Here is a 24546-nt window from a genome sequence, read left to right on the forward strand (position 1 = left end):
GTGCAGTGGCAGTTGGGGAGGAGCAGGTGACTGTGGGCTGGAGGAGTGGAGCCATGGGACAGGCCCTGGGCACATGACCCCCTGGCACAGGTTTTTTCCTCCCATCTAGGATGGCAGCTCTGGGTGTGTCCTTCGGGCTGGTGGCCTGCCTGCTGGGACTGGTGCTGAGCCTGTGCTTTGCCTCTGAGTTCCTGGTGAGTGGCCGAGGCCTCTGTGCTGCGGTCTGTGATCACTGGGTCCCCGTGGCCCTTCCTTCCCTCCTTGCCTGGGACCCTCCCAAAAGCCCACCCTGGTGAGCTCTGTTGGTCTGGCCCCTTGCTGTGTACAGGGGCTGGGGGGCTGCTTCTGCCTCAAGGACAACCTCCCCCGCCTGCTAGTGGCTCTCCATGGCTCCCCTCGGGTGGCCTGTCCCTCCTGTCCCGGCTGCTAGCTCTGGATGACTTGACCTCTTGTGTCCACAGAGGTGCTGCCCAGCCCGGGGGACGCTCCAGGCCATCTCTGAGCGGGTGGAGACCCAGCCCCTGCTGAGGCTGTCCCTGGCTGTGCTGACCATTGGCAGCCTGCTCACCGTCGCCATCGTCAACTTGGTCAGCTTGGGGTGTGGGAGGGAGGCCCTGGCAGGGACCTGGGGTATGCTTCCTGGGTGGAGGAGCCGTCTTTGACCCTGGGACCTGTAGATTCTAGAATCCTCTAGCGGGTTGCCTTAATGGCTGCATCTGTTTAGCTCCTCAGGAGCTCAGTGGGGGCCCTGTGAGGTCCTGGGCTCAGAGCTCTTCACCCTGGTCCAACAAGGACTCGGGACACCCAGGGCACTTTTGTGGCTGGCTACACAAGGACATGGTGCTTGAGCCACAACAGTGTCTGATGTTCCTTCCTCCTCCTGTCCGAGGACAGCCTGCCTCACTGTCTCTGGAACTTGGTGTCCTGGGCTCTTGCAGGCTGCTGCGGGGATCATGGCCAGCTCCCTCCTCTAGAGCCCAGGCCCCTCTGCCCCATGCCTGACCCTCTAGAGCATGGTGGGGGAGTGTGCTCCGTGTGTCTCCCTCAGGGTCCCTGCAGAAGGGAGCTCCTGGGAAGTGCTGACCCTCCTCTCTGCCTCTGATGCACCAATGATTTTTTCCGATGCCCTTCTCTCCCCAGCCCTCTCTGCACTGTGACGGGGGGATTGCTGTGGAGGGCGGGGGAGCCGCTCACAGGACTTAGAGCTGTCTGTCGCACAGCTTCAGGCTGCCTGGGGTGCCCGTGGTGCCTGTGGTTGTCTTGGGCCGGCTTCTCTTGGCCCTGGCAGGTCCCAAGATCCATCCTTTGGATGTCCCCTAATGAGGACCTGTCTCCTCTGTAGCCACTGATGCCTTTCCCAGCTCCGGGGCTGCCTGGTGGCAATGAGACGAGCCTGTGGGCCACAAGCAGCAGCAGAAACAGAACCGTGTGTGAGCTCCTGCCGGTGAGTGTCGTTCTGGCTCCAAGTGGAGCCCAGACCCCAGGCCAGCCCTTTGGGCACTGTGTCCTCCCTGGGATGCTCCTGGCACGGGATGCAGTCTGGCATTAAGAGCGCTGGTTCTGAGTCCACGTGACCATGGGGTATGGGGAGGAGTGGGTCCAGTGTCTCCCCAGAGAGGCGGAGGAGATGGCTCAAGCAGGTGGTGCTGGGCTAGGCCTGGGGACAGGGAGGGTCTGGGTCCTGGCTGCTTGCTCTTAGCTGTGAGGGCTGGGCAGGGAGGGAGGGGTGAGCGACAGCTGTGCTGGTGGGTGTATCCCAGGTCCCTTCCCCTGCCCAGGCCATTTTATCAGAGGTCGATGGATGAGGTCCACAGGGCCCAGGTAGGTCACTACCACACCAAGGTCTGTGTGGCAGGGCTAAGACAACCTGAGTGAGACCGTGGGACTGAGGTGTGGGGAGCGGCCATGAGTTTTGAGCAGGTCTCCAAAAGGCAGACAGATTCTTGATGGGAGAAATGAGGGGACAACGTGAGAACTGGGTGCCTCGGTAGGGTTTCAGGGCATTTGTACCCTGGGTGGGGAGAGTTGGGAGACACAGCCGGAGGGGTAGGTTTGGTCCAGGTTGTGTGGGGCAGGAATGCCAGGGAGAAGAGCGTGGTCTTTCTTCTGGGGCCAGTGGGGAGCCACAGCGTGATCTTGAGCAGGAGTGTCCTATGGATGGAGATGCCCTTGGGGCAGGTGAGCTCCAGCAGGACTTGACAGGGAAGCTGACCAGGTGTGCACACCCCTGCCTCCACCCTGGTCTGGAGTTTTACTTACCAGTTTTTTTTCCTTAAAACAAGCTCACTTGCCACAAGTGGCAAAACCACAGAGCAGTGCCCTGCCACAGACTCTCCGATGTGCGGCCGCTTTTTGTTGAGAGGTGGTCAGGATGAGTCATGCTGCAGACACCTGGCTCTGTGAGCCCACAGGTGGAAGGGACCGGGCAGCTGGGGTGTGTGTTGCTATCCTATTTCCCTTTGGTGACTGCTCTGGAGGTGAGCTTCCTGGTAATGGGACTGGTGGGGTGACTTCTGCCACCCTGAGTAATGCCTCCCATCTCCCCAGTATTACACCTGCAGCTGCATCCTGGGTTTTATCTCCTGCTCTGTCTTCTTGCGCATGAACCTGGAGCTGAAGGTCGTGCTATTGACAGTGGCGCTGGTGGCCTACCTGGTGCTCTTCAATCTCTCCCTCTGTTGGAAGGATGACTGCTGTGGCCACGGTCTGGGCAACCTCACCAAGACCAACAGCACCTTCAGGTAGGGCCAGATGCAGCCTGCTATAAGGCGTGGGGTACCGCTGCCTGTGTCCCCGTGGCCCGTTGTGGCACACTGGGTTGTCTTGGTGCGTGGTCAAGCTGGGGCATGTCTGCATTCATGGTCTCATTTGGGCTGGACATTTTTGAGAGATGGCAGGGTTTCTGTTTTATTGAAGGGACAGTCATGGCACAGGCCACAGGTCTCCTGTACTCAGAACTGAGAATGTGACTCACTGGGGGATTCTCTGGGGGAAGTGCTAGTCCAGCAGAAGCCACCAGGGCCATCTATTCTGGGCCAGCTTAGGGGTGAGGGGAGACTTGAGCCAGGTCGCCCGTCTTTGAGGCATGTCCTGGATTACCTGTTCAGCAAGAGCAGATGCTTTTGGTCCCTTCTTGGACAGGTGCTGATGGGGAAGCACGGGGAAAGCTGGGGTGGGGGCTCCCTTGCACTAAGAGGCCGGGAGCTTGGAGACCCAGGGAGAGATCTGTCTGCCCTGGCCCTGCTGGGTCCTTATGCCCATCTGCAGGTTCCTGCCCTGACTGCCCCCTCCCTCCCACAGGGAACTCTTGGCTGCCTTCATATCCCCACCACAGCTGCCTCTGGTCCTTCAGGGACGAGCTCCAATGTCCCCTGGGGCCCCCACCCCTTCCCCCATTCCGCTCACCTCTGCCCGCCCCACACTTGGCATGTGCAGGGCCACGCACACTCATACTTGGGGCCGGGGCCGATGCTGACTCCTACCCTCCTGCATCCAACAGTACCACTGGCTGTTCTCCGAGTGACCTGAAGACCATGATCAACTTCTACCTAGTCCTGTTCTATGTCACCTTCGTCATGCTCTCCAGACAGGTGCACATGGGCCCTAGCTCGGCCCCTAGCCTCCTGTAATGGGAAGGCAGACAGGGCCTTTGGGGGAGGGGCCTCGAGCATGAAGACAGCAGAATCCTGTTGTAGAAGCTCTGGTCCCCAGTCCTGGCCTCCCCAGGTCACAGTGGGATGGGCTGAGCTGGGTTCAGGCTGGGCAGCACTGTGGGCTGGGTAAGGTCAGAGCTGTGCCCACCAGCTCCTTAGGTGGGTGTTGTCCTATGGATGGACACTGTTTTCCATTTGCAGATTGACTATTATTGTCGCCTGGACTGTTTGTGGAAGAAAAAGTTCAAGAAGGAACATGAAGAATTTGAAACTATGGAGAATGTGAACCGCCTTCTCCTGGAGAATGTGCTGCCAGCCCATGTGGCTGCCCACTTCATCGGCGACAAGCTGAATGAGGTGCAGTGGGAGGAAGGGGCTCAGCACGTGGTTAGGAGACAGAAGGTGCAGACACGGAGCCTGGGCGCAGGTGCAGAGCTGCTGAGCGCTGGTTTGCATTCCTGGGTCTTGGCCTCCGCCCCGGTGCCCAGGAGTCAGGGGCTAGACGCCTTACTTCCCTGGGTCTTGGTGTGAAAAGTGGGCTGACTGTCCTGGATTGCTGTGAAGTCCATTATGTGTTCCAGTGTTAGTGATCTGCATGTTCCATACTGACGAAAACATCTGTACTCCCTCCAGCTCTGTGTGCAGAATTTTCTAGATAAGGAAACTGAGGTCCCATGACTTGCTCAGTATAAACCCATCTCGTAATCTAGGGGCCTCAGCCCCAGCTGTACACAAACACCCAGGGTGCTCACAAGAGCATCACATCAGCTTGATCCTCCTGCTCCTCGACCAACCAGTTCAGAATCTCCCCGGGGTTTTAACAATCCTGGCATACTACCTGCGCGACCAGGGCTGGGAACCATGCTCCGTGTCCCTTTCTGGAAGCTCAGGGGCAGTTTAGTATTGTCTGCATCCCTGTCCCCTTCAGATGCTATGTAGCCATCAGGGCCTGTTTCTTCCCTACCCTGTGCCAGGACTGGTACCATCAGTCCTACGACTGTGTGTGTGTCATGTTTGCGTCTGTGCCGGATTTCAAAGTGTTCTACACAGAGTGCGATGTCAACAAAGAAGGGCTGGAGTGTCTGCGCCTGTTGAATGAGATCATCGCTGACTTTGATGAGGTACGCGTTCGGCCTAGTCCTGGGGCTCTGGGCCTTCCTGCCTGCACGAAGAGCAGGGTTGAGGCTCAGGCATCTGAACTCAATTTAAACATGTTGGGTCACAGGCACCAGGCGTAGCTCTGTTGGCAATGTGTGTACCTAGCATGCATGAGGCCCTGGGTTCCATCCCAGCACCAAACAACACAACATGAGGCAGCTTCCCTGGGGAGGGGAAACAAAGGAACACATTTGCCGGGTGCGATGGCACATGCCTGTAATCCCAATGACCAGGAGGCTGAGGCCTCCGGAGGAGGATCACAAGTTGGAGGCCAGCCTGGGCAACTCAGTGATGCCCTGTCTCAAAATAAAAAGGGCTGAGGATGTAGCTCTGTGGTAAGATGCCACTAGATTCAGAACTCAGTACTGCGAACACATTTGTCTTTCTTGTTTTACTTGGCAAATGCTTTGCCAAGATATTAACCTCTGCGACAGGCAGCTTGCTAAGATTAGATTCAGGTTCTTACTGAACAGGCTGATTCCCAGTTGTGCCCAATGCTATCGGCTGTTTCAGAGGTCTGTTTGGGTTCAACACTGCTGGAGACAACTAATCCACCTTCCTAAAGCAGCTGTGTGTTCGATGCTTTAAAGGGTTGAAGAGAGCTGACGGGAATGGAAGGGGTGAGGGAGGCAAGGGGAGGCCATGTATAAGACTACACTTAGGTCAGAGCCTCAGAGACATGGCCACTTAAGTGGGGAGGGAGCAGGGTCACATGTTCTTTCTTAGCACCTGGGTGCCTGGGGCTGCAGTGTGCCTCCCCTTTGTCTGCAGCTGCTGTTAAAGCCCAAGTTCAGTGGCGTGGAGAAGATCAAGACCATTGGCAGCACCTACATGGCAGCTGCGGGGCTCAGCGTCCCCTCAGGGCATGAAAACCAGGTACTCAAGCCCCAGGAGGGAATGCCATCTTACTACTTAAAGGAGATGCCTTCCTAACACTCCTGTCCTGTGAGGGATGGGCAAAGGAACTTCCATGGCTCAGCATGGAGATCTTGACTGTGGGACAACCCTCTGCCCATAGTGGCCACTGTTGGAATTCACACTGATGCCGGGTACACCAATGCCCACAAGCCTGATGGTCGAGGGATCTGTGGAAGGAATGGTGGGGAAGGACTTTGCATGTCTGTGCCCTGCAGGACCTGGAGCGACAGCATACCCACATAGGTGTCATGGTAGAATTCAGCACTGCCCTGATGAGCAAGCTGGATGGCATCAACAGGCACTCCTTCAATTCCTTCCGCCTCCGAGTTGGTGAGCGTCCGGGTGGGCTGGCAGGCTGGCCGGCCAGGATTGGGAGGAAGATGGTGCAGCTCCTGCTTAAGCAAGCCTTCTCTCAGTCTGCATGGCCAAGCTGCACTGGCCATCATTATTAAGTTCCTGAAATCCCTCTGATCTGATGAGCCTGGCAGCTGCATTATTATCCTGACCTTTGAATATTGCATGTATAGTTACCTCTGGAAGTTTTCACAGCTGTAAAGAGGTGGCCTTAAAATACACTAAGAACAAAGCAAAGTTATTAAAGCTAACTGGTGACTGCTAGCTCAAGATTGGCCTATTTACTTGTTGTTAAAAGGGAGACTGGCAGGTACTAGAAAAGTGTTAGCAACAAACCCAGACTTCCTGTCTTGGAGAATCTGAACAAGAACAGGCCAGGACTTGCCTTTCTTACATTCCAAGGGCTGTATCACATTGCAGACTGTTTTGTTAACCCTTTCTGTGGTTGGGGACAACTCTGTGGCTTCCCCTAAGGGCAGAGGCCTGAGGCTTTACCTCTGTGATCAGCCAACTGTAAACATTACTGGCAGGCATAAACCACGGGCCTGTGATTGCTGGAGTAATTGGGGCACGAAAACCACAATATGACATCTGGGGAAACACGGTCAACGTTGCCAGCCGCATGGAGAGCACTGGAGAGCTTGGGAAAATCCAGGTAAGAACCCACTGGGGAGCAGTGACAGAGGGGGAAGACCCTCCCCAGAGCTGAGGTGTCCTGAGCCTAAAGCTTAAGTCTACCACCACTTAACTGTGACTCTTAGCCATCACGTTCTTGAGAGAAAGCAGACATTCATGCTGCTTGGTGGTCAACTTCTATTTGTCCCCATCACCATCTCCCTATTTCTGAGGACCGGGCTTTCTTTTCCTTTTCAGGTTACTGAAGAGACATGCACCATCCTCCAGGGACTAGGTTACTCTTGTGAGTGCCGGGGACTGATCAATGTCAAAGGCAAAGGCGAGCTGCGGACTTACTTTGTGTGTACAGACACTGCCAAGTTCCAAGGGCTGGGGCTGAACTGAGGGCTTCTGGTGCAGCCAGAACACACTGGGAAGCCGATTTCCTGCCCTGAGCCAGCCAAGGAGAGACTTGGCCCCATGCCAGTGGCAAAGGCATTTAAACAGGTTGTAGCCGTTGCCACCTCCTGGCCGATGGCTTTGTGTGGCTTCTCTGGGCTTGCACTAAAGGGTCACTTAGACATACACCAGATCCTGCCTGAGTGACTGCTGGGTTGTGACCTGGGGCAGCAGGTGGGGCCTCTGTGCCGTCAGTCTGTAACAGTGTCTAGGTAGCTGGAAGAGGATCACTGGGAGATTGTGCTTGTGACTTTGAGAACTTTGTTCCCAGGGTGCTATGGAGGTGCTCAGAGGATGACTAAGGCAGATATCCACTTTGGTGACCTGTAAGCATGTGCAAGGAAACTCACTTTTCCTAGGTACTTAGCCAAGCCGCCTGGCATGGGCTGGAGCCACCCTTCTCCCTAGCAGGGCTGGCTCTGGGCTTGTTTTTCACATAAGCATTCTGGTAACTGGAGTTGACATGTGTGAAATCGTTATGCTGACACGAAACCAATGGTAGAGAAAACCTGTAAATGACACTTGCTACTTCGTCATCTTTGGCATGCGTTTGCTTTAAATGGATACATTATTGGAGTTTCATCCTTACTAATGACTTCTCAGACCCTAGACAAAACTCTCCTCCTTTCAGTGAATTTTTTAGTCAATGACTCATGTATGCAAGACTACTGTCCAGTGTCAGTGTGTGGATAAGCTTGGCTGTAGGGACAGAATTCCAAGGAAAGCAGCTCACAGAAAGCAACAGTGGCACAGGCGTGTCTCTGAACCAGGCAACCTTGCTGCAAGCCTTCTGATCAGGTTCAGTAAGCTGAAAGCCTAGAACGGGAGTACAGTCATGTGCTCCTCCCTGACCACTCATGCATTTTTACCTCTGCCCTGCAGTCTTCACCCGTATCTTGCTTTTCTTAGTATAGTGAGAACCTGGACAACCTGCAGCACGTGTCTCCCTTTCTTTAGTCTGCATAGCTAACTATGAAGAGCTTTAAAACCAGAGGATCTACTTTAAATGAGATGTGTCGAGGTTCCTATTCCTGGAAGCCAGCCCCTCAAAAATGCTGAGATGTTCTTGCTCTAAACCAAATGAGTCTTGACGCCAGCTTTGTGAAATGGCGTCTTATGGTGCTTCGACTCCACAGGGAGCCAAAGAAGTCTACCTGTTTCAAGGTGAGAAATAACCAAACTGCCTGCTCCTGCTCGGAAATGACTTCACTGCTACCTTACAGCCAGAGCCTCCCTAGGATCCAACACCACTGAGATCCATAACTAAAAGTCATCCACAACCCCCCGCCCCCGAAGTTATTCATAAAATCTTACTGGAGCCTTCAAAAGATTATACAGGGTTGCAGCAGTGACGAACCAGCTAGGTTTACCTGTGACTGGAGATCCTGGAGGCTGCTGCCACCCTTATTGCAGAGCAGCGTATAGCCAAGTGGTGTTGGAGGGGATCAAAATGTAACCTGTCTGCTGTGTTGTCTTGTGGGGCTTTATCTGCCTGAGGAAGGCGGGGGGGCTGATCTAATTTGTAAAAGGTGCTGGGGTGGGCTTGTGGCAGTCTGATGTATTATATACAATCAGAATCAGTATGCATTTGTTATAAGAATTTGCTTTCTGAAAGAATTTTCTGACAAAAATGATGGTAAGGGAAAAAAGCCTTCTTTGACCCTGACATTTCAAGTAAGGGCTGATTTCAGGTGAATACTATACTGAAGTCTGTGTTCTCAAAACCTAGCAGCGTCTAGAGCTCCCCTGAAGAATCCAGAAGGTTTATATTGCTGATGAAAGGTAGACATGTCAGTACATTGGCCTCAAATTTCTACTTTAAATATTCAAGTTACTTTTTTCCTTCAGTAACAGAATCCCCAGACAGGAGTTTTCAATTAAAGTGTTGTGCTCAGATAAGAATACTTTAATGTTCAGGTTGTGACCATAAAAATCACTTGCAGGTTTTTTTTTTTTTTTTTTTTTTAATCTGATAGGAATAAATATCTTTTCTATAGGTGGAGCACTTGCTTAAAAATTTCTACTAAGGCAGCGTCACTGCTACCAAAAATTAACACTGACGTCTTCTGATTTACTTACCAAGGAAATTTCCCAACAAAACAGATGATCATTACCCACTGTATACTTTGTGTATATAATAGGTCATTGTACAGAAATTTGCTCACAGTGCATGCAAATAACAAGGATTTGTTCTGTATATTGAATATTTGTAGATCTATAATATTTGCTTTAAATCTTTTATTTTTGTAAACTGCCAGTGACAGGCTGCTTTTCATACATTAAATTAGCAATGTGGAAAACCTGAACGTCTCAAGGTGTTCTGATTTAAAATATCCTTTTGATCTTTAGGAACTTACTTAAGCCAAGCAGATCTAAGTGAAGGATGGTCCAAAATTATATTTTAGAAATAAAACACCTGATTAAAAAAAAAAAAATTTCAAATAGGTTTTTTTTTTTTTTTTTTAAGAATTTTTAATATTTATTTTTTCGTTTTCGGCGGACACAACATCTTTATTTGTACGTGGTGCTGAGGATCGAACCCGGGCCGCACGCAGGCCAGGCGAGCGCGGTACCGCTTGAGCCACATCCCCAGCCCTCAAATAGGTTTTTTTTTTAACTTTAACACAAACTAGGTCACGTTTTAACTTCCTCAAGAGAATCAATTTTCCTTTACAAAATGGATTTTCTGAGTTTTTACAGAACTCTGTATTGAACTTTATGCTATGTTTTTTCATTTCATTTTTACAGTGCTGGGGATCAAACCAAGGGCCTTGAGCATGCCAGGCAAATGCTCTCCCATTGAACTCCACCCCAGCCCTAATTGCCTTTTAGTTTAGACAGGTTACATTCAGAAAAATCACCATTCATCTCAGCCTAGTGGCTGGTGATAGAGGGGTGTGTTTCATGGTCTCTGCTTGGTATGTGACCTTTGTATTTTTGATAAAAATGATTATTAGTTTAGGGGACACTGCTGAGGCACAGGTGATCTTTGAGAAATAGGAAATAAACTTCCTTTTAAGTTTGGTAATTCTCTGATCTATTCTGGGATGATTTAGTATCTTATCTGGTTTATCCTTTAGCAGTTCCCAATTACTGAAAAATGAAAAACAAGAAAATCAGTGTTATAAATCTCATCTGCTTATTCTAAGGGGTGTGGGGCACCTAATTACCACACAAGTACATCATTCCCATCAGGTATGCAGGGAGCACAGCACATCCTAAAATTATTTTAAGGATTTGTTTTCATGGTATAATGATGGAAAATCTTCACTGGATGGGGCTATTGAAAAAAGTACTAGCATTATTCTGAAAGAACGCTGCCTAGGTATGCAATAGCCCAAAGCCATATTGCTTCTTCTGAAGGCCACTTTAATCGAGATGGAATCTGATAGGTTAGGAACTATTGGTTTTGATTTCTTTAGTGAGAAATTAATTATGGAAAATGTGAAATATGAGGGATTTTGATTATTTTGAGGACTTTCTTTTTAAGGGATGACCATGAAAAAGGCTGTTTCAAGGTTTCCTATCACATCCTCAGATATACTCTGGGAAAAGGCCAAGAGGTAACTTAGCTGATATGCACAGTATTCTTCTCAGGTTCAGCTTTATTACCTAATAGAAGTTCAATCTCTGGAACATTAAAATTAACTGTTCCAAAGTTTAATTAAAAACACAATTTACAAATAGTTAATATCTTCTCAAATGCATTTTCAAGTTCAGAATGAAAAAAATATATACATAATATATAATCAAATACCAGTGGCTTCAGGTCCACACTCAGAAACATCAGTCTTAGGTTCTTCAAAATCTGAAAGACAATACCACATCACTAAGTTTTTTTCCTTTTAATTAGAAATGGGAAGTGAAGACGAAGCTAGCATTGAGTAGACTATTGATAGCCCTCTGTACCATACTCAAGGATAGAGAATAGGTGGCATTATTAGGTCATCATTGTAAAGTAAAAGTAGATTTATACCTTAAAATCAGACAGACAAGGTCCTAGTTGAACTTAGTATAGGGCACTTGCCTAGCATGTGTGAGGCCCTGGGTTCTATCTTTTTTTTTTTTTTTTTTTTTTTTAAGATTTCAAGGTCTTTTAATCTACAGATCAATTTTTTTTTTTTTTTTTTTAGAGGAGGAAAAATTTATTTTGTTGTTTTTTTTTTTTTAATTTTTTTTTATTGTTGGTTGTTCAAAACATTACATAGTTCTTCATATATCATCTTTCACACTTTGCTTCAAGTGGGTTATGAACTCCCATTTTTAGCCCATATACAGATTGCAGAATCACATCAATTACACATCTATTGATTTACATGTTGCCATACTAGTGACTGTCATGTTCTGCTACCTTTCCTATCCTCTACTATCCCCCCTCCCCTCCCCTCCCCACCCCTCTTCTCTCTCTACCCCCTCTATTGACCTTCATTTCTCCCCCTTGTATTATTTTTCCCTTTCCCCTCATTTCCTCTTGTATGTTCTTTTGTATAACCCTGAGGGTCTCCTTCCATTTCCATGCAATTTCCCTTTTCTCTCCCTTTCCCTCCCACCTCTCATCTCTGTTTAATGTTAATCTTCTTCTCATGCTCTTCGTCCCTACTCTGTTCTTAGTTACTCTCCTTATATCAAAGGAGACATTTGGCATTTGCTTTTTAGGGATTGGCTAGCTTCACTTAGCATAATCTGCTCTAGTGCCATCCATTTCCCTGCAAATTCTATGATTTTGTCATTTTTTAATGCAGAGTAATATTCCATTGTGTATAAATGCCACATTTTTTTAATTCTATCTTTAACGACAAAAACCCTCGACATATTAAAAAAATCCCAGACAAACCTTTCCAATGCTATCTCAAGGGAATGGACTGAGACGTTCCTTTTACTTGCACCTCCCACACTCACAGGGAAACAGGGTACGTACCTTCTGTTAAATCTACGAAGTTGTTCTCTATGATGGGGGAAGGAATGGAAATCCCCATTGCTTTTCGAACTCCATACATGCTTACAATGTCACCTGGAGTTACTTGCTGGGCAAGTTCTTTAAGATTATTGGTCACCTGTTCAGCTAGAAATAAAAATAAAAACAGTTTCAGGCATTGAAAAGCAGTTTTTTCAGATAATTAAAAAATAAATAAAAAAATACAACAGAACATGAATGCATTAATGCAAAAAACACACTTTCCATGGTATTCATTCCAGAGTCACTTTATAGTGATGTCATTACTTGGAAGTTTTTTCCTTTAAGCAACCCCCAACTCTCCTCTTACTGGAGGTGCTACATACCGAGGTGCATTTCTCTGTATGATGGACCCAAAAGACAAATCATATTGGGAGGGGGTCTGGTGCTCAGCCGCTCATTCTGAGCTTCCTGAAGCTCCCTGAGCAATCTCGTGGTATCATCGAGTTTCCTCTGGAACACTTCAGCCTCTGTGAGGTAAGAAGAACACAACACACTCAGGAAAACCTAGGCATACTTGTGTTTGATCTTATGTGATAAAATGAGTCCAGTGCTTCAAGGCTTAGCTATTTATTGGTTAGACTTCTCCCCTCAAATAAGTAATGTCCCTCCAATGAACCCAGTACCACAGCCATGTTTTACTCTTTGTTTAACTTGGCTGCGCAAGATCTTGCTGTGTCGAGTGGCTTGGTTAATTTGTACCAATGTAGCATTGGTCTCGACTGACTGTGGTGCACAGTATTTCCAGCAACCTATGGTCTGCGACCCTCACCTTCAGAGTCAAAGACTTCAATTGGAGCGCCAAAGTTTGTTACTGCTTTGAGTGCTGTGAGCCTGTCGTGAGTGCCAGAGTCCAATCGCCCTGCTGGCTCTACTTCTGTAATCTGCTTCAAAAGAAAAAAGGAAGTTATTTGAACTTGCTAAGCCATGAGAGTGCTAAGTAAAAATTAGTAAGATGGCTACGTTTATAGGCAGTTATTTTACTTCGTTATGTCGGAGTTATCATTTTGATGACTTTCTAAAAATGTCTCCCCAGCATACCATTTTAAAATGCTATTCCCAAATTTTGGCAAAATAAGAGTTCATAAATCCACACTTTTCTGTAATGTAATGAGGTCTCATACGGTTTGCAGCATTTGCTTCATATGGCAACCATTCCACAGATAAAGTAATGAGAAATTACCTAAATTATGAAGTACTTTTATCTGATGTCTCTGAGACTCAAAGTCCAATGTTTCGGCCCACCCAGTCCATACACTTGCATCTCTATAGTACATCTTTAATATAAGATGCTTCCTGGGTCTTGTCCAGGACCCAAAACTAGGCTATTGGGATTGCATGGAAAAAACAAAATATTATGCAGGGTGGAGTTTTATTTTTGGATCCTAAGACTCAGAGTTTCCATAACCTCAACACTGCTTTTGAGGAGTACATCAATCCAGATAATAAGTAACCAAAAGCTGGTGATTCCATTTATGTTTGGTATTGTAGTTCAAATGCAATTAAAAAACCTGACTTCTCTACCTTCAGAAAGTGTACAGTGGAGAAAAACTCTAACTACAACCTGGCACTGGTATTATGGTTTGCCATTTCAGCTGGATAATCTTTTTTATTTCTTAACCAACTTCCTTTCCCAGTCTTCAAAGATTTTTCACTCTTGTTCCCTAAGCACACGATCTTTCTTGGCTCCTTCCCTGAAAACAACATGGCTGTATAAATAACAGCTTTATCTCTATTACTCTCTCAGAGAACTGTACAATTTTTTTTTTTTTTTTTTTGGTGGTGCTGGGGATTGAACCCAAGGTCTTAGGCATGTGAAGCAAGCACTCTACCAACTGAGCTATATCCCCAGCCCCTGCACAATCTTAAATCTCCATTTAACCCAATTTTCTCCCACTTACTTAATTCACCAAAGTCTACCTTTGGTCTCTACCATTGTACTGAGATTGCTCTGATCAAGATTACAAATACACTTGTGGGCCTCCTGTTCTTGGGTTTCCATGGCATTTGATATTGCAAACTCTCTCCCTGCTTAGCATTCTTCCATGGTTTTCCTTCCTGACTCAACTACTTGTCTTCTCTAAGGTTCTGTCCTTCAACCTTTTTCCATATTCTCCCTGTAGTCTCTAATGACTGAAATAAATTCCACCTTTACACCAACAACTTCCAGATCCAAACAACAGCCCAGATTTTCAAGTGCCAGGACCATACCTCTGGCAATGTCCTCACCACACTTGTCACATCTGAAACCAAATATGACTTCTTTCCCTGTCAAAGTTGTGCTCCTTTTCCTTCACGTCCTATGAGTTAATAATACTATCACCAATATCAGGAACTAGGTAATTTTAATTTTCATCCCACTGCATTTCCCAAATCTTATTCTTTATTTTTTAAAAATATTTTTTAGTTGTCAATGGACCTGTATTTATTTGTATGTGGTGCTCAGAATCGAACCCAGTGCCTCACACGTGCTAGGCAAGTGCTCTACCACTGCCACAACCCCGCCCCCCCCAATCCTTATTCTGTTCCTTTATATTGGTATGCTAGTCTAAGTCACCATGTGCCATAAGATTTCAGCGTCTCAGCACTATAGAGAAGACTTCATCATGGGTCCTCACCTACACAGCTTACCACCTGTCCTCCCCAGGGACTGCTGGTTATATTTTCTGAGCTTGCTGTGCACATGCCCTCCTCTCTCAGATTCATCTGTCACATTCACTGTCAGATACCTGCTCCAGATATCTGACCCCACTGCTGGGAGACGCCTTTGCATCCTGCTAGCCCTGTTCAGAGCTACCTGACCAGTGAGCTCCTCCACCCTGGGTGTCCACACCCCATGCACTCACTCCATGTAAACTGGTTTTGATTCCATTGTTTACATGCCCGAATACCTTACAAGTACTGCTAGGCTCCACAGGCCAAGATAAGCTTTTCTACCATAGGTAATACTGAATATTTTTACTTTAAAATACATCATTTAGGTCTTTCAGCTTATTCTTCATTTAAACATTTCTTGAAAAGAATAAAATATAATCACCTCCATTTCTTTTGCTGTGTCAAGTGTCCTAGCCTGGACTTCATCTTCAGGCAATGACTGTAAGAATAAAGAAAAACAACATTTTAAGAAAAAAAAGTATGGACTGACAAATAGAGAAAAGAGAAAACAAAGTTTTGTGGCAAGAGAAAAGAAATTAGAGTGTCTATTATTAGAATATAACTTTTTAAATAAAAACTAATTAAATGTAATTAGCATTTTGAGAGTACTCTGTGAGTTGTTGTACTTTTATTGGTGATGCTGAGCTCCATGCCTGAACAAAAACCTATCCATATATTTAAGAAGGTGTTTGGTAAATAGCATATAACTAAATAAATGGAATCTGTTTTTAACAATAGGTTCAGTCTCTTACAAGAAGGGAACTCTAGGGACTACTGGGTAGCAATCAAGCAATATTCTCAGACAGTAGAGAATTATTGTAAAATATGCAAATGTTAACAGAGAATATAGTTAATTCCTATAATCCTACTTGTTAAGAGATTATGCACACGTAAACCATGGAAATATGCATCATGGACATCAATTAAAATTTTATCTTTCTTTGAAAGGTTGTATTGTGATATAACTAATTTCCAATTTCTAAAAATCATAAACAATGTATCCTCATATAAATCTCTTATTTTCTAGGATAAATTATGAAAAGAGGAACAGCTGGATCAAAGGGCAGAAAAATTACATTTTGAAATATATTGCCAAAATCATCAAAGGAAAGTTCAAGGATCACAAGTGCCAGGCCCTAAGCAATTTAGCGAGACCCTGACTTAAAATAAAAAGGACTAGGGAGGTAGTGTGTGTAAAACATCCTGGATTCAATCCCCAGAACTTAAAAAAAAAAAGAGAGAGAGCAATGATTTCCAAGACGTGTAGGGTCCTCTAAATATAATGACAAGAACATTCTGAAAATACACTCTCCTATACATCAGTAGGGACATATTCTGGTTCCAATTTTTGAGCTAAGATTGAATTACTCCATATTATGAACTGAGACAGATTATAAGTGTTAATATAAAACAGTAATAAGGCAGTTTTTACTTTCTAACCCAAGGTTCCTACCACTAGGCTATTAACTGTATAGTAAGGAAAAGGGCATTTCCTATTGTTTTAGTGAACCTAGTTTCAAGCCAGTGAGAAGACTTTCCCCTTTTTTTTTAGGGTACACAGTACCCACTGACTTCTGAGTTGTAAACCCCAGTTTTGAATCCCACATTCCCAAGATCAGGAGATATTAGCATGTTCTGCCCTTCCCAGGTCCTGGTAGCTGGTGACTCCTTTCCGCTCATTGTCTTCCACCATGGCCTCCACCCAGGCTGGGTTGTCTGGGAGGGCCATGGAGTTCAGCTGTCACACTAGCTAATCCTTGGTTTCATAACACTGAGTGACTAATGTTTCTGAGCCAGTAATAAATCACCCTGTTTGTTTAGCAGCGTTCTTACCGTCTCCAACTCCTGTAGGGTCCTGGAATGCCCTCCTTTTGTTAAAACATCCAGTAAACTATCTGCCATAACATATGGATAATCTTGGCATGTGGCCAAAAACTCATGGATGCTGAAAAAGAGACAGTTGAGAAAGTCACTTCCACATAAATCATCTCCATTGTTAATCCTTCTGTCATAACCAACTGTTTCCATTAGATGTCCTTGGTTTATACATCATGATATAAAACTTTCTCTCTAGAAGCAAGACTATACTTACATATTTACCAGTAATAAATTCATTGTCACCAGAGAACTAAACAATATCAAGATCACAGTGAAAATGAAATTATTCTGAAGGCTCTCCAAGGAAAAATAAGACCTCAGAGATAGCTCAGTCCTTGGGGCTTCATGTACTTCCCTTTCACACCCTGTCCCCTTACAGATATCGTTCACCTCAGAATTTTCATGTGTACTAAACTGTCCAAGTCACACCTGGGTTTGAATGTCTCACCAGCATCTCACGCTCATGCACTGAAAGCCGAAATGCTGAATCCCAAGCAGTGCTCTAAGGCCTTCCCCTTCTCAGCATGTTTCTTCAGTGAATGGCAACTACATCTTTTAAACTAAGTCTGAAAATGCTGGACTCATGCTGTCTTCTCTCTCTCATACCCCACTTCAACCAGCTGAGAAATCCTACTAATTACTGATCCTTTCTTAACACCTCAATGGCTACTCCCCTGGCCCATTTCTCATCTGGTTTATGACAGCAGTCTCCCAACTTCTGCCTAGTGGGTGGAAGCCAGAGGAACCCTTTTAGAATTATAAGCTCACAATCTACCAGTGGACTCTCATCTTATTTAAAACTCCAAGTCCTTGTGACAATCTATTCTCACCTATTACCTCTCTGACCACTTTCCCCTTCACCCTAGCATTCTATCTTCCTTTTTCTTTCTCCAAAGCAATGTTACCATCTGACAGGAGGGCACAGGACTCTGACACTATTCTTTCCCCATGGAATTCTAGAATAGTGGGCATGCTACTGCCTATTTGTGGAATGTACAGATGAATAATCAAAAAAAATCTGTTTAAGCTGCTGAAGTCTAAGTATATAGATGGCTTGATCTGAAACAGCCAATCTCTATCTTAGGGACCTACCTATAAAAACAGCAAAACCATACATTTCTGTACAAGTAAACAGACTTTCCCTTTGTCAGAAAACTAGGGAACTGGTTAATCTTTAGTGTCAAGTTCTTTTACATAATAACAGTTTACAAGGTACCAGGGCTGAGTAGGAAATATCCAAGCTCAATGCCTCACACTAAGCCACAGTCCTGGTAAATCAGCACCGTATCTCATTATGTTAATGGGATGTAAAGCGTTCAGTATCCTAAATAGGATCACAGAAGTTACTGTCCCACAGAAAAATGCAACAAGGGATGGATGAATATAACTGCAATGGTCTGTCTGGTAGACCACTGGTAGGTGCACAGTAGGCAAACAAGCTTGTATTGGGTTGCCTTAGGAATCAAGTCATTGTGTCCTATGTCTCAGAGCTTGGGGAAAACGTGCCATGGGTTTCCAAACTGATCAACTGTGGAACATAACTCATTGACACACAAAATGTCACAGTAGAGCAACATGAAACACATCAACATTCTGAGGTAACAAGCTCCTAAACTTTTGTTATTAATCAAGGTACACAGCATCTGATTTCTATAAGAAACACATAAGAAGGACATATGTTCTCTTTAAAATATTTTGTTTCCATCAAAGGAAGGCAATTATGGGTCTATTATTGTCAACTTAAAAAATTACTGAGCACATTTTCTACCTTTTGGATAACTCTGTAAGTCTATCCACAAGTCACATATTGTATATTAATATTTTAGAGAAATGTTGTGTTCTGAACACTGATTAACTAGTGACTCACCTGAAATCACTTGGAAGGTCAGAGTCTTCTCCATAGGTTGAGTAGATTAAATCAGAATCATCCTTGCTGATATTTGCAAATGTGGAGTCATAATGTGGGGCATAAGAACTGTAGGGTCCATAATTCAAGTATAACACTGTTGAAAAAATTAAACACATTATTATAATACTATTTTTTAGTTTATATGACAATCTAATTTCTTACTTTAATAAAAGTTTATTCTCTTCTAACTTTTACTACTTCACTGACTGGTATACAAATCTAAGATACAGATGGTAAAATGGTTGTTTTATATTATTATATTATTTAGAGATAATAAGAAAAAAGGTTCACAGCACAGACATGATTTTTTTTCTGAATATTTTTGATCTGTATTTGGTTGAATCCATGGGTATGGCATCCACAGACACAGAGGGATGACCCTACCTGTGAAGTTGCAATTCAAGTGAATTATTTTCCACAAAGGGAGAGGAAAAATAGAAAGAACAAAACTCATTTTGAATACTAATACCTAGTTTTCTAGTTTCTTTTGAAGTTAATGAAATATCTAATTCATATTGCAAAAATACCACCAAGAGAGCTGGTGAATAAAGCAATGAATGGTAATTACGTTTCCTTTCTCTAACTCCCTGAAGCAAGAGTAGAGAAAAAACTTGGTAACTATGTAGAAGCCTCACCTGGGGTTACTTTGTTCCTTTTATCCTCTTTGAACCCCTGCAAGGTATTCACTCCAGACTGAAGTCTTCCAGTTGTCATTCCCAGTCTTACAGGGCAGTAGCCTGGTTCTGAGACATAAAACCAAGTACAATGAAGGAGGCATACATGGGAAAGATCCATAGGGTATTCTGCTGAGTGCTTTCATGTACTTCATCTTGTCTACACGACTATGAAGGAGCTGGGTAGCTCTTACTATATTCACTTTTAAGACAAGTAAATTTCAATTCAGAAAGGCAGGATTGTGGACCTGGGACCAAAAATCTGGACCTTTTCATCATACTCCATTGCTTCCTAGAATTCTTTACAATTTTTTTATACTTCATCTTTAAAGATAAGATTTTGCTGGGGAGGGGGAGGGTACTGGGGACTGAACCCAGGTGCACTTTACCACCCAGCTAAATCGCCCCTTTGTGTATATGCGTGTGAATACATATTACATATATATGTATGTGTGTGTGTGTGTGTTTATATATATATATATATATATATTTTTTTTTTTTTTTTAATTTTGAGATAGGTTCTCACTAAGTTCTGGCCTCAAACTTTCAATCTTCCTGCTTCAGTCTCCCAAGTCGCTAATTATAGGCATGCAGATTTAACAGATTTAAAAGCTGGGTCTTTTAATGTTAAGAAGATGGAGGGAAAAGAGTAGGAAGGTTAGAAAAGACTAAGTAAAGAAAAATACCTGGATTAAAAATAAGAGCTCATAATGCATTAAGGATAAATTAATGTCTATAACAGGTATACTTTTACTGTAATGACACATAGCCTTTAAAAAATGTGATCTTGGTAAACCAGGAATGAATTCCTGTACTGGAACTGGGAATATATGATATAAGCAGAGATCATGAGGAGGGCACCTAGCAGGATGATTTCAGGAGAAAAGTGGTCCCCAATAATTTCCAATAGAAAGAGTGATTTCTTTCCTAAAGCTGGTTTGAGGTTATTGCCACAAGTGATCAGTGGGATGAAAGCACCTGTAAAAAACTTCAAACACTGAAATCAGAAGACCCTATCTTCTTGGTGAATCATCTGCAATATGTCTTCCTAATATGTACTGGCACCTCCACCGGGAGGGTAAAGCTAAGATAATGAGCAGGGCTGTCTTCCACCTTAAACCAGCCAAGTGGCCTCTTGAGAGACTGGCTGGCTGTATGTGTGACTCAAGTTAGCTTTGGCCATATCTGATTATGCCCATTGGAGCAGGAAACCAGACTGAGAGCAAAGACCAGACAAAGAAACGGGTACATCTCAGGGAGTCACTTAAATCCAGGTTAGCTGCATTTTCCCTTACCAGATTTTCACCACAGCTACACTACAACATGTTTTCAATGCTGTGGCATCTTTTGTGGCCAAAAACCATAAAACTCTACTATGAAAAGTTCACATGAAAGGAAAACATGAGTCTTGTTAAGAAAAATGCATTCTGGCTCCCTTTCTTCTAGTGATGTTTAGGTAGCATTACTATTAACAGACTTGCCCACTTAGTCTTCAGCTGCATTAAACTCTTCCCTGCTTCAGGTTTTTTTCACCTGTGGTTCTGATAGTCCGTTACCTGTTCCTTTGTCCCTTACTTGCTTAAATATCATCTCCTAAGTAAGTCCTCCGGGACCCCCAAACACTTGGGAGGAACTTTCTCTTATATACAATCATGGCTGATCTATTCCTCTCCAGTACTTTGTTTATGACAGACAAGTGTGTAGTATTTACTACAGACATCTCCTTATATAATTAGTTTGCATACCCTCCTTCCCCCACCCACAGAATCTAAGGGGAAGGGACCCATCTCTTCTGTTTTGCTCCCCACTACACTCCCAGCTCCACCTATAGTTCCTAAGACAGTGCTTTGCCACAGTAAAGACTATTAGAGACTATTTCCTAAAGTGTAGGAATTGTGTCATTATCAATTTCTGTATTCCCAATTATCTTTCTTATAACATTATAAAAATGGGTATTTGTTATACAAATTAACACTAAGTGAAGGCAAGCCATTATCATGAAATGCATGATGTCTAATTCTTTGAAGATAACGATATGGTTGAATTTAGGTTTGCAACTTTAAGATGTTAACCCAGATTACTTTTGCCAAATAGCATAAAGTTCATGTGCAGTCTTGCTGTGATCCTACCTCCTACAATGGGATCCACAGGATGGATAAGTCCCAATGTTGTTGTTCCATCTGGTTTTCTTCTTTCAAATTCGCACTGCAATGACCCAAAATATTCAAATGGAATAAAGTTTTATCTATTTCCCACATAAAAGAAGCACACTAGAAAGTCATGCTTTAATCAAAGTAACATTATAGGTGTCTATTAAACTCAAATATTGACTTTCACACCTGTCTTCCATGTATATAGGTGTTGACAGGCTTGACAGTTGGAAGGTAAGGACATCTCAGAATTTTAAAGGACTGTGTAGATTATAGAAGGCCACCTCCTGGTTCTCCCCAACTCTCAACAAAGGAGAATACTGCAGACTGGAGAAGGGGAGTGACTTGCTCACTCAGGTCTGAGTCCACTTAGTGCTTGACAATGTGTTCAACAGTATGATTTTAAAGGGCCAGGATATAAATGTTTTCCTGTAAGTTTAAAGTATGTGGTTCACTTTCTAATTTTGGAGCACATTAAATTCACTGGAAAATACAAACAATAAAACAACATCCTAGCAAAAGAGGACACAGTAATCATAAATTTTACAAACATATTCTTTTTCTTCTGAGTGTTCCAGTGATGAAGAGCTCTATGGCAGCATGAATTAAAAACACAGAAGAAATTTAAAAGCTAACAGTTTTAGAGGCTCCAAGTTGGTGGGGGAAGAAGAGTCCCTTACCTGACTGTTGGCTGGCCGCCGGGTCAGCTTCCCACCAGACTCCTGGACGGCCCGGTCAATCTGCTCCTGTTCCCTTTCTGAGTTGCTGCTTCTCCACTTATCTTCAAGCACATCTTTGTCTTTCCTAAAACACACATTAAGTTAAAAAGTATAAGTAAGACAAAACATCAAAATGAATTCCAAATATGAATATAGTAAGTGGAGACATCTGCACCACTGTCACTATTTAAGCTTTGCTCTCTAATGACCTGATAAGTTCCTTAATGATGCACAAACAGGAAGACAGACCTAATACAGTGATTACTTCCCTCCACAATTTTTGTCTAGTGTTACTTGTCTGAAATGTTTTTCTGGGTACATTAACAAAAATGAATTCTACTTCAGATATTACCTTGAAAGGGAGGGAATATACAGTTGTTTAAATTCAATTTTTAAAAATTTAAATAGAAAACAAGACATTTGAAATGGGTAAACCTTAGAAACAACAAAGAAACTTGTCACATATTTACTTTCTTTTTATTCTGATAGGAGAAATCCCAAAGTGCTAATGTGGGCCCTCCCTGAAGTTCACAGTGCGGTGCTGGGCAGTCAGGGCTGTAAGCAGGTGGATATGCCTGCTGTTCAGCCATGCTGGACAGTGCCAGGAGGACCAGAGGCTTTACTGCTCCCACTAGCTGACGTTTAGTGGAAAACATGCACACATCTCAGTGACAGACCATCTGTCTAGGAAGGCACTCTAAATGTGCTTATGCTGAACTCCTTTCTCATTAGGAATGAGGTTATAAATACACATTTTTTTTCCCCTGAAATAAATAGTTCTATTTAAATAAATTCCCTGACAATATGAGTTCCTAAAGATTTTTATTGGCTTTAAAAATAATTTAGTAAATGTATATTCAGAACTGTTTACTGAACTGTCTGGACAACTCCATACAGTGCTCTCTATGAGAAGGAGGAAACATCAGATGATCCAAATGGACATTCATACAAAGCAACGGCCACCGATAGACTGGGACTTATCTTCCCAAGTTAGGCTCGAATCAGTATTCCCTCCCCCCTTTCACTAGCTTGAAAATGACTGTTTAACCTTAATATTCCAAAATTCTTTACTTTTTATTGTCCTTATTGGGGCTTTTAAAGGCTTGTGTTTCAGCATCTCCAGAGTCTTCCCGCTCTCGTAACCAGCAGCCGCTGTCTTCCCCACTCTGAGAGGCCTCTGTTCTATCTTTCTGCTTTCGAGTTTTCTGCAAGTCTGCCATGAAGTCTATGCTCTGCTTCAGGCTCTGGATTCTTTCCTAAAAATATTCAAAAATACTTATTGTATGGCTGTCACTGACTTTAAAAATAATGCATTGTTTTTCCCCAAGAGTTTGCACTCATCCTGTCATTAAATAGGGAAGAAAAATAATTAAATGTAATTACACCATAAGAGTATTCTATTTAGGAACCAGGACAATGATGTCTATTCCTTTAATTCAGATCATTTAATTTCCAATGTAAGAGAAAGCTTTACAACTTTACTGTACCATTAGAAAGTTAACAGAAGAGTGTGAATTTAAGACTAAATGTTCTTTGTATTAATGAAATTAAAAAGTAAATTTTAGCTTAATAGTATATTAAAAAGAGCAAAGTAAAAAAAGTATATTTAAAGTTTATATTTAATAGACTGGCCTGTCTTTTGAAACTTAAGAATGATTAAGTATTTAAAACATGGAGCATGTGAAGGAGTTTTATAATCTGGTATCCTATAGGGATCACTGATGACTTTGCCATTTTGCTTTGTGTGAAAATGACATGCCTCTGGGAGAACAAATGGTTGCTAGCATAATTCCTTTCTTAGAGTGCATAATGTTCTTACCTATCAACAAACCTTGTTTCTACTCTGTGAAACATGCTTAATTTTCCACTGCAATGATGTGCTGTGAAATTTTCATTGTGGTTAAGGGGTTGAGGTTTCTGGGTAAACTTTAAAGAGGCAAACTTGTTCCTATTGACTGTTCTGCCTTTTAACTCTGAGAGTTGTCACTGGATAAACTGCAACAGTAGGGAAAACTTTCACAGAATAATAAAAACTGGAAAGAACTAGAGGTCAAACAAGAAATGTAGCACCGAAGCTCTAAATGACTCACCAAAGGTTACAGAACCAGTGAACTAGCATCACACCTCTTGTCACTCATGGGGGCCTCTTCTCATCATGCTATACTCTACCAGTAACGCAGATGGTGAAGTTCCCCCCAAGAACATGCATCCTGCCATTTTTACTGGACTTTTAAAATAATCTTAAAACTATTGAAAAAAAAACATATTTTACATAGACAGGTAACAATATGAGTAGAGAAAATAAAACCTTGTTAACTGATCATCTAGAAGGAACAATACTATTCTAAGCTATGATAAATTTTTAGCAAATTAGAATTATACTAAATATCTGGAAAAAATATTTGTTTTAGTTAATAAGTTATAATCAGTTCCTCATAATATCTCATTAA

General features: G+C 43.6%; 2 protein-coding genes across 10 annotated transcripts in view; one reads left to right on the plus strand and one right to left on the minus strand.

Moving 5' to 3' along the window:
• Adcy7 (adenylate cyclase 7) overlaps positions 1-9463 on the plus strand; it is a 53934-nt gene extending 44471 nt beyond the window's left edge. For 7 of the 8 annotated variants that reach the window (XM_058576013.1, XM_046434327.2, XM_046434326.2 and 4 more), the window contains exons 16-26: positions 110-194; positions 462-587; positions 1343-1444; positions 2548-2741; positions 3500-3590; positions 3855-4010; positions 4628-4774; positions 5583-5687; positions 5945-6059; positions 6614-6738; positions 6957-9463. In XM_058576013.1, the coding sequence (XP_058431996.1) occupies positions 110-194; positions 462-587; positions 1343-1444; positions 2548-2741; positions 3500-3590; positions 3855-4010; positions 4628-4774; positions 5583-5687; positions 5945-6059; positions 6614-6738; positions 6957-7103 (1393 nt within the window). In that variant the 3' untranslated portion in view covers positions 7104-9463. Of the gene's footprint in view, positions 1-109; positions 195-461; positions 588-1342; positions 1445-2547; positions 2742-3499; positions 3591-3854; positions 4011-4627; positions 4775-5582; positions 5688-5829; positions 6060-6613; positions 6739-6956 lie in introns of all 8 variants that reach the window. The other variant, XR_009225924.1, reaches the window with a different exon arrangement.
• A 1281-nt stretch (positions 9464-10744) lies between these two features.
• Brd7 (bromodomain containing 7) overlaps positions 10745-24546 on the minus strand; it is a 45829-nt gene continuing 32027 nt past the window's right edge. Inside the window, exons 7-17 of one of the 2 annotated variants that reach the window (XM_046434332.2) lie at positions 23168-23352; positions 22058-22181; positions 21357-21432; positions 19189-19296; positions 18512-18647; positions 16600-16711; positions 15149-15205; positions 12884-12998; positions 12438-12581; positions 12076-12219; positions 10745-10965 (exon numbers count right to left, since the gene is read on the minus strand). In XM_046434332.2, coding sequence (XP_046290288.1) covers positions 10907-10965; positions 12076-12219; positions 12438-12581; positions 12884-12998; positions 15149-15205; positions 16600-16711; positions 18512-18647; positions 19189-19296; positions 21357-21432; positions 22058-22181; positions 23168-23352 — 1260 coding nt within the window. In that variant the 3' untranslated portion in view covers positions 10745-10906. The remainder of the gene's footprint in view (positions 10966-12075; positions 12220-12437; positions 12582-12883; positions 12999-15148; positions 15206-16599; positions 16712-18511; positions 18648-19188; positions 19297-21356; positions 21433-22057; positions 22182-23167; positions 23353-24546) is intronic. The other variant, XM_046434333.2, reaches the window with a different exon arrangement.

The sequence above is a fragment of the Marmota monax genome, unplaced genomic scaffold, assembly GCF_021218885.2.
Source record: "Marmota monax isolate L192 unplaced genomic scaffold, Marmota_monax_Labrador192_F-V1.1 WCK01_AAM20220418_F8-fsc00024, whole genome shotgun sequence".
NCBI lineage: Eukaryota > Metazoa > Chordata > Mammalia > Rodentia > Sciuridae > Marmota > Marmota monax.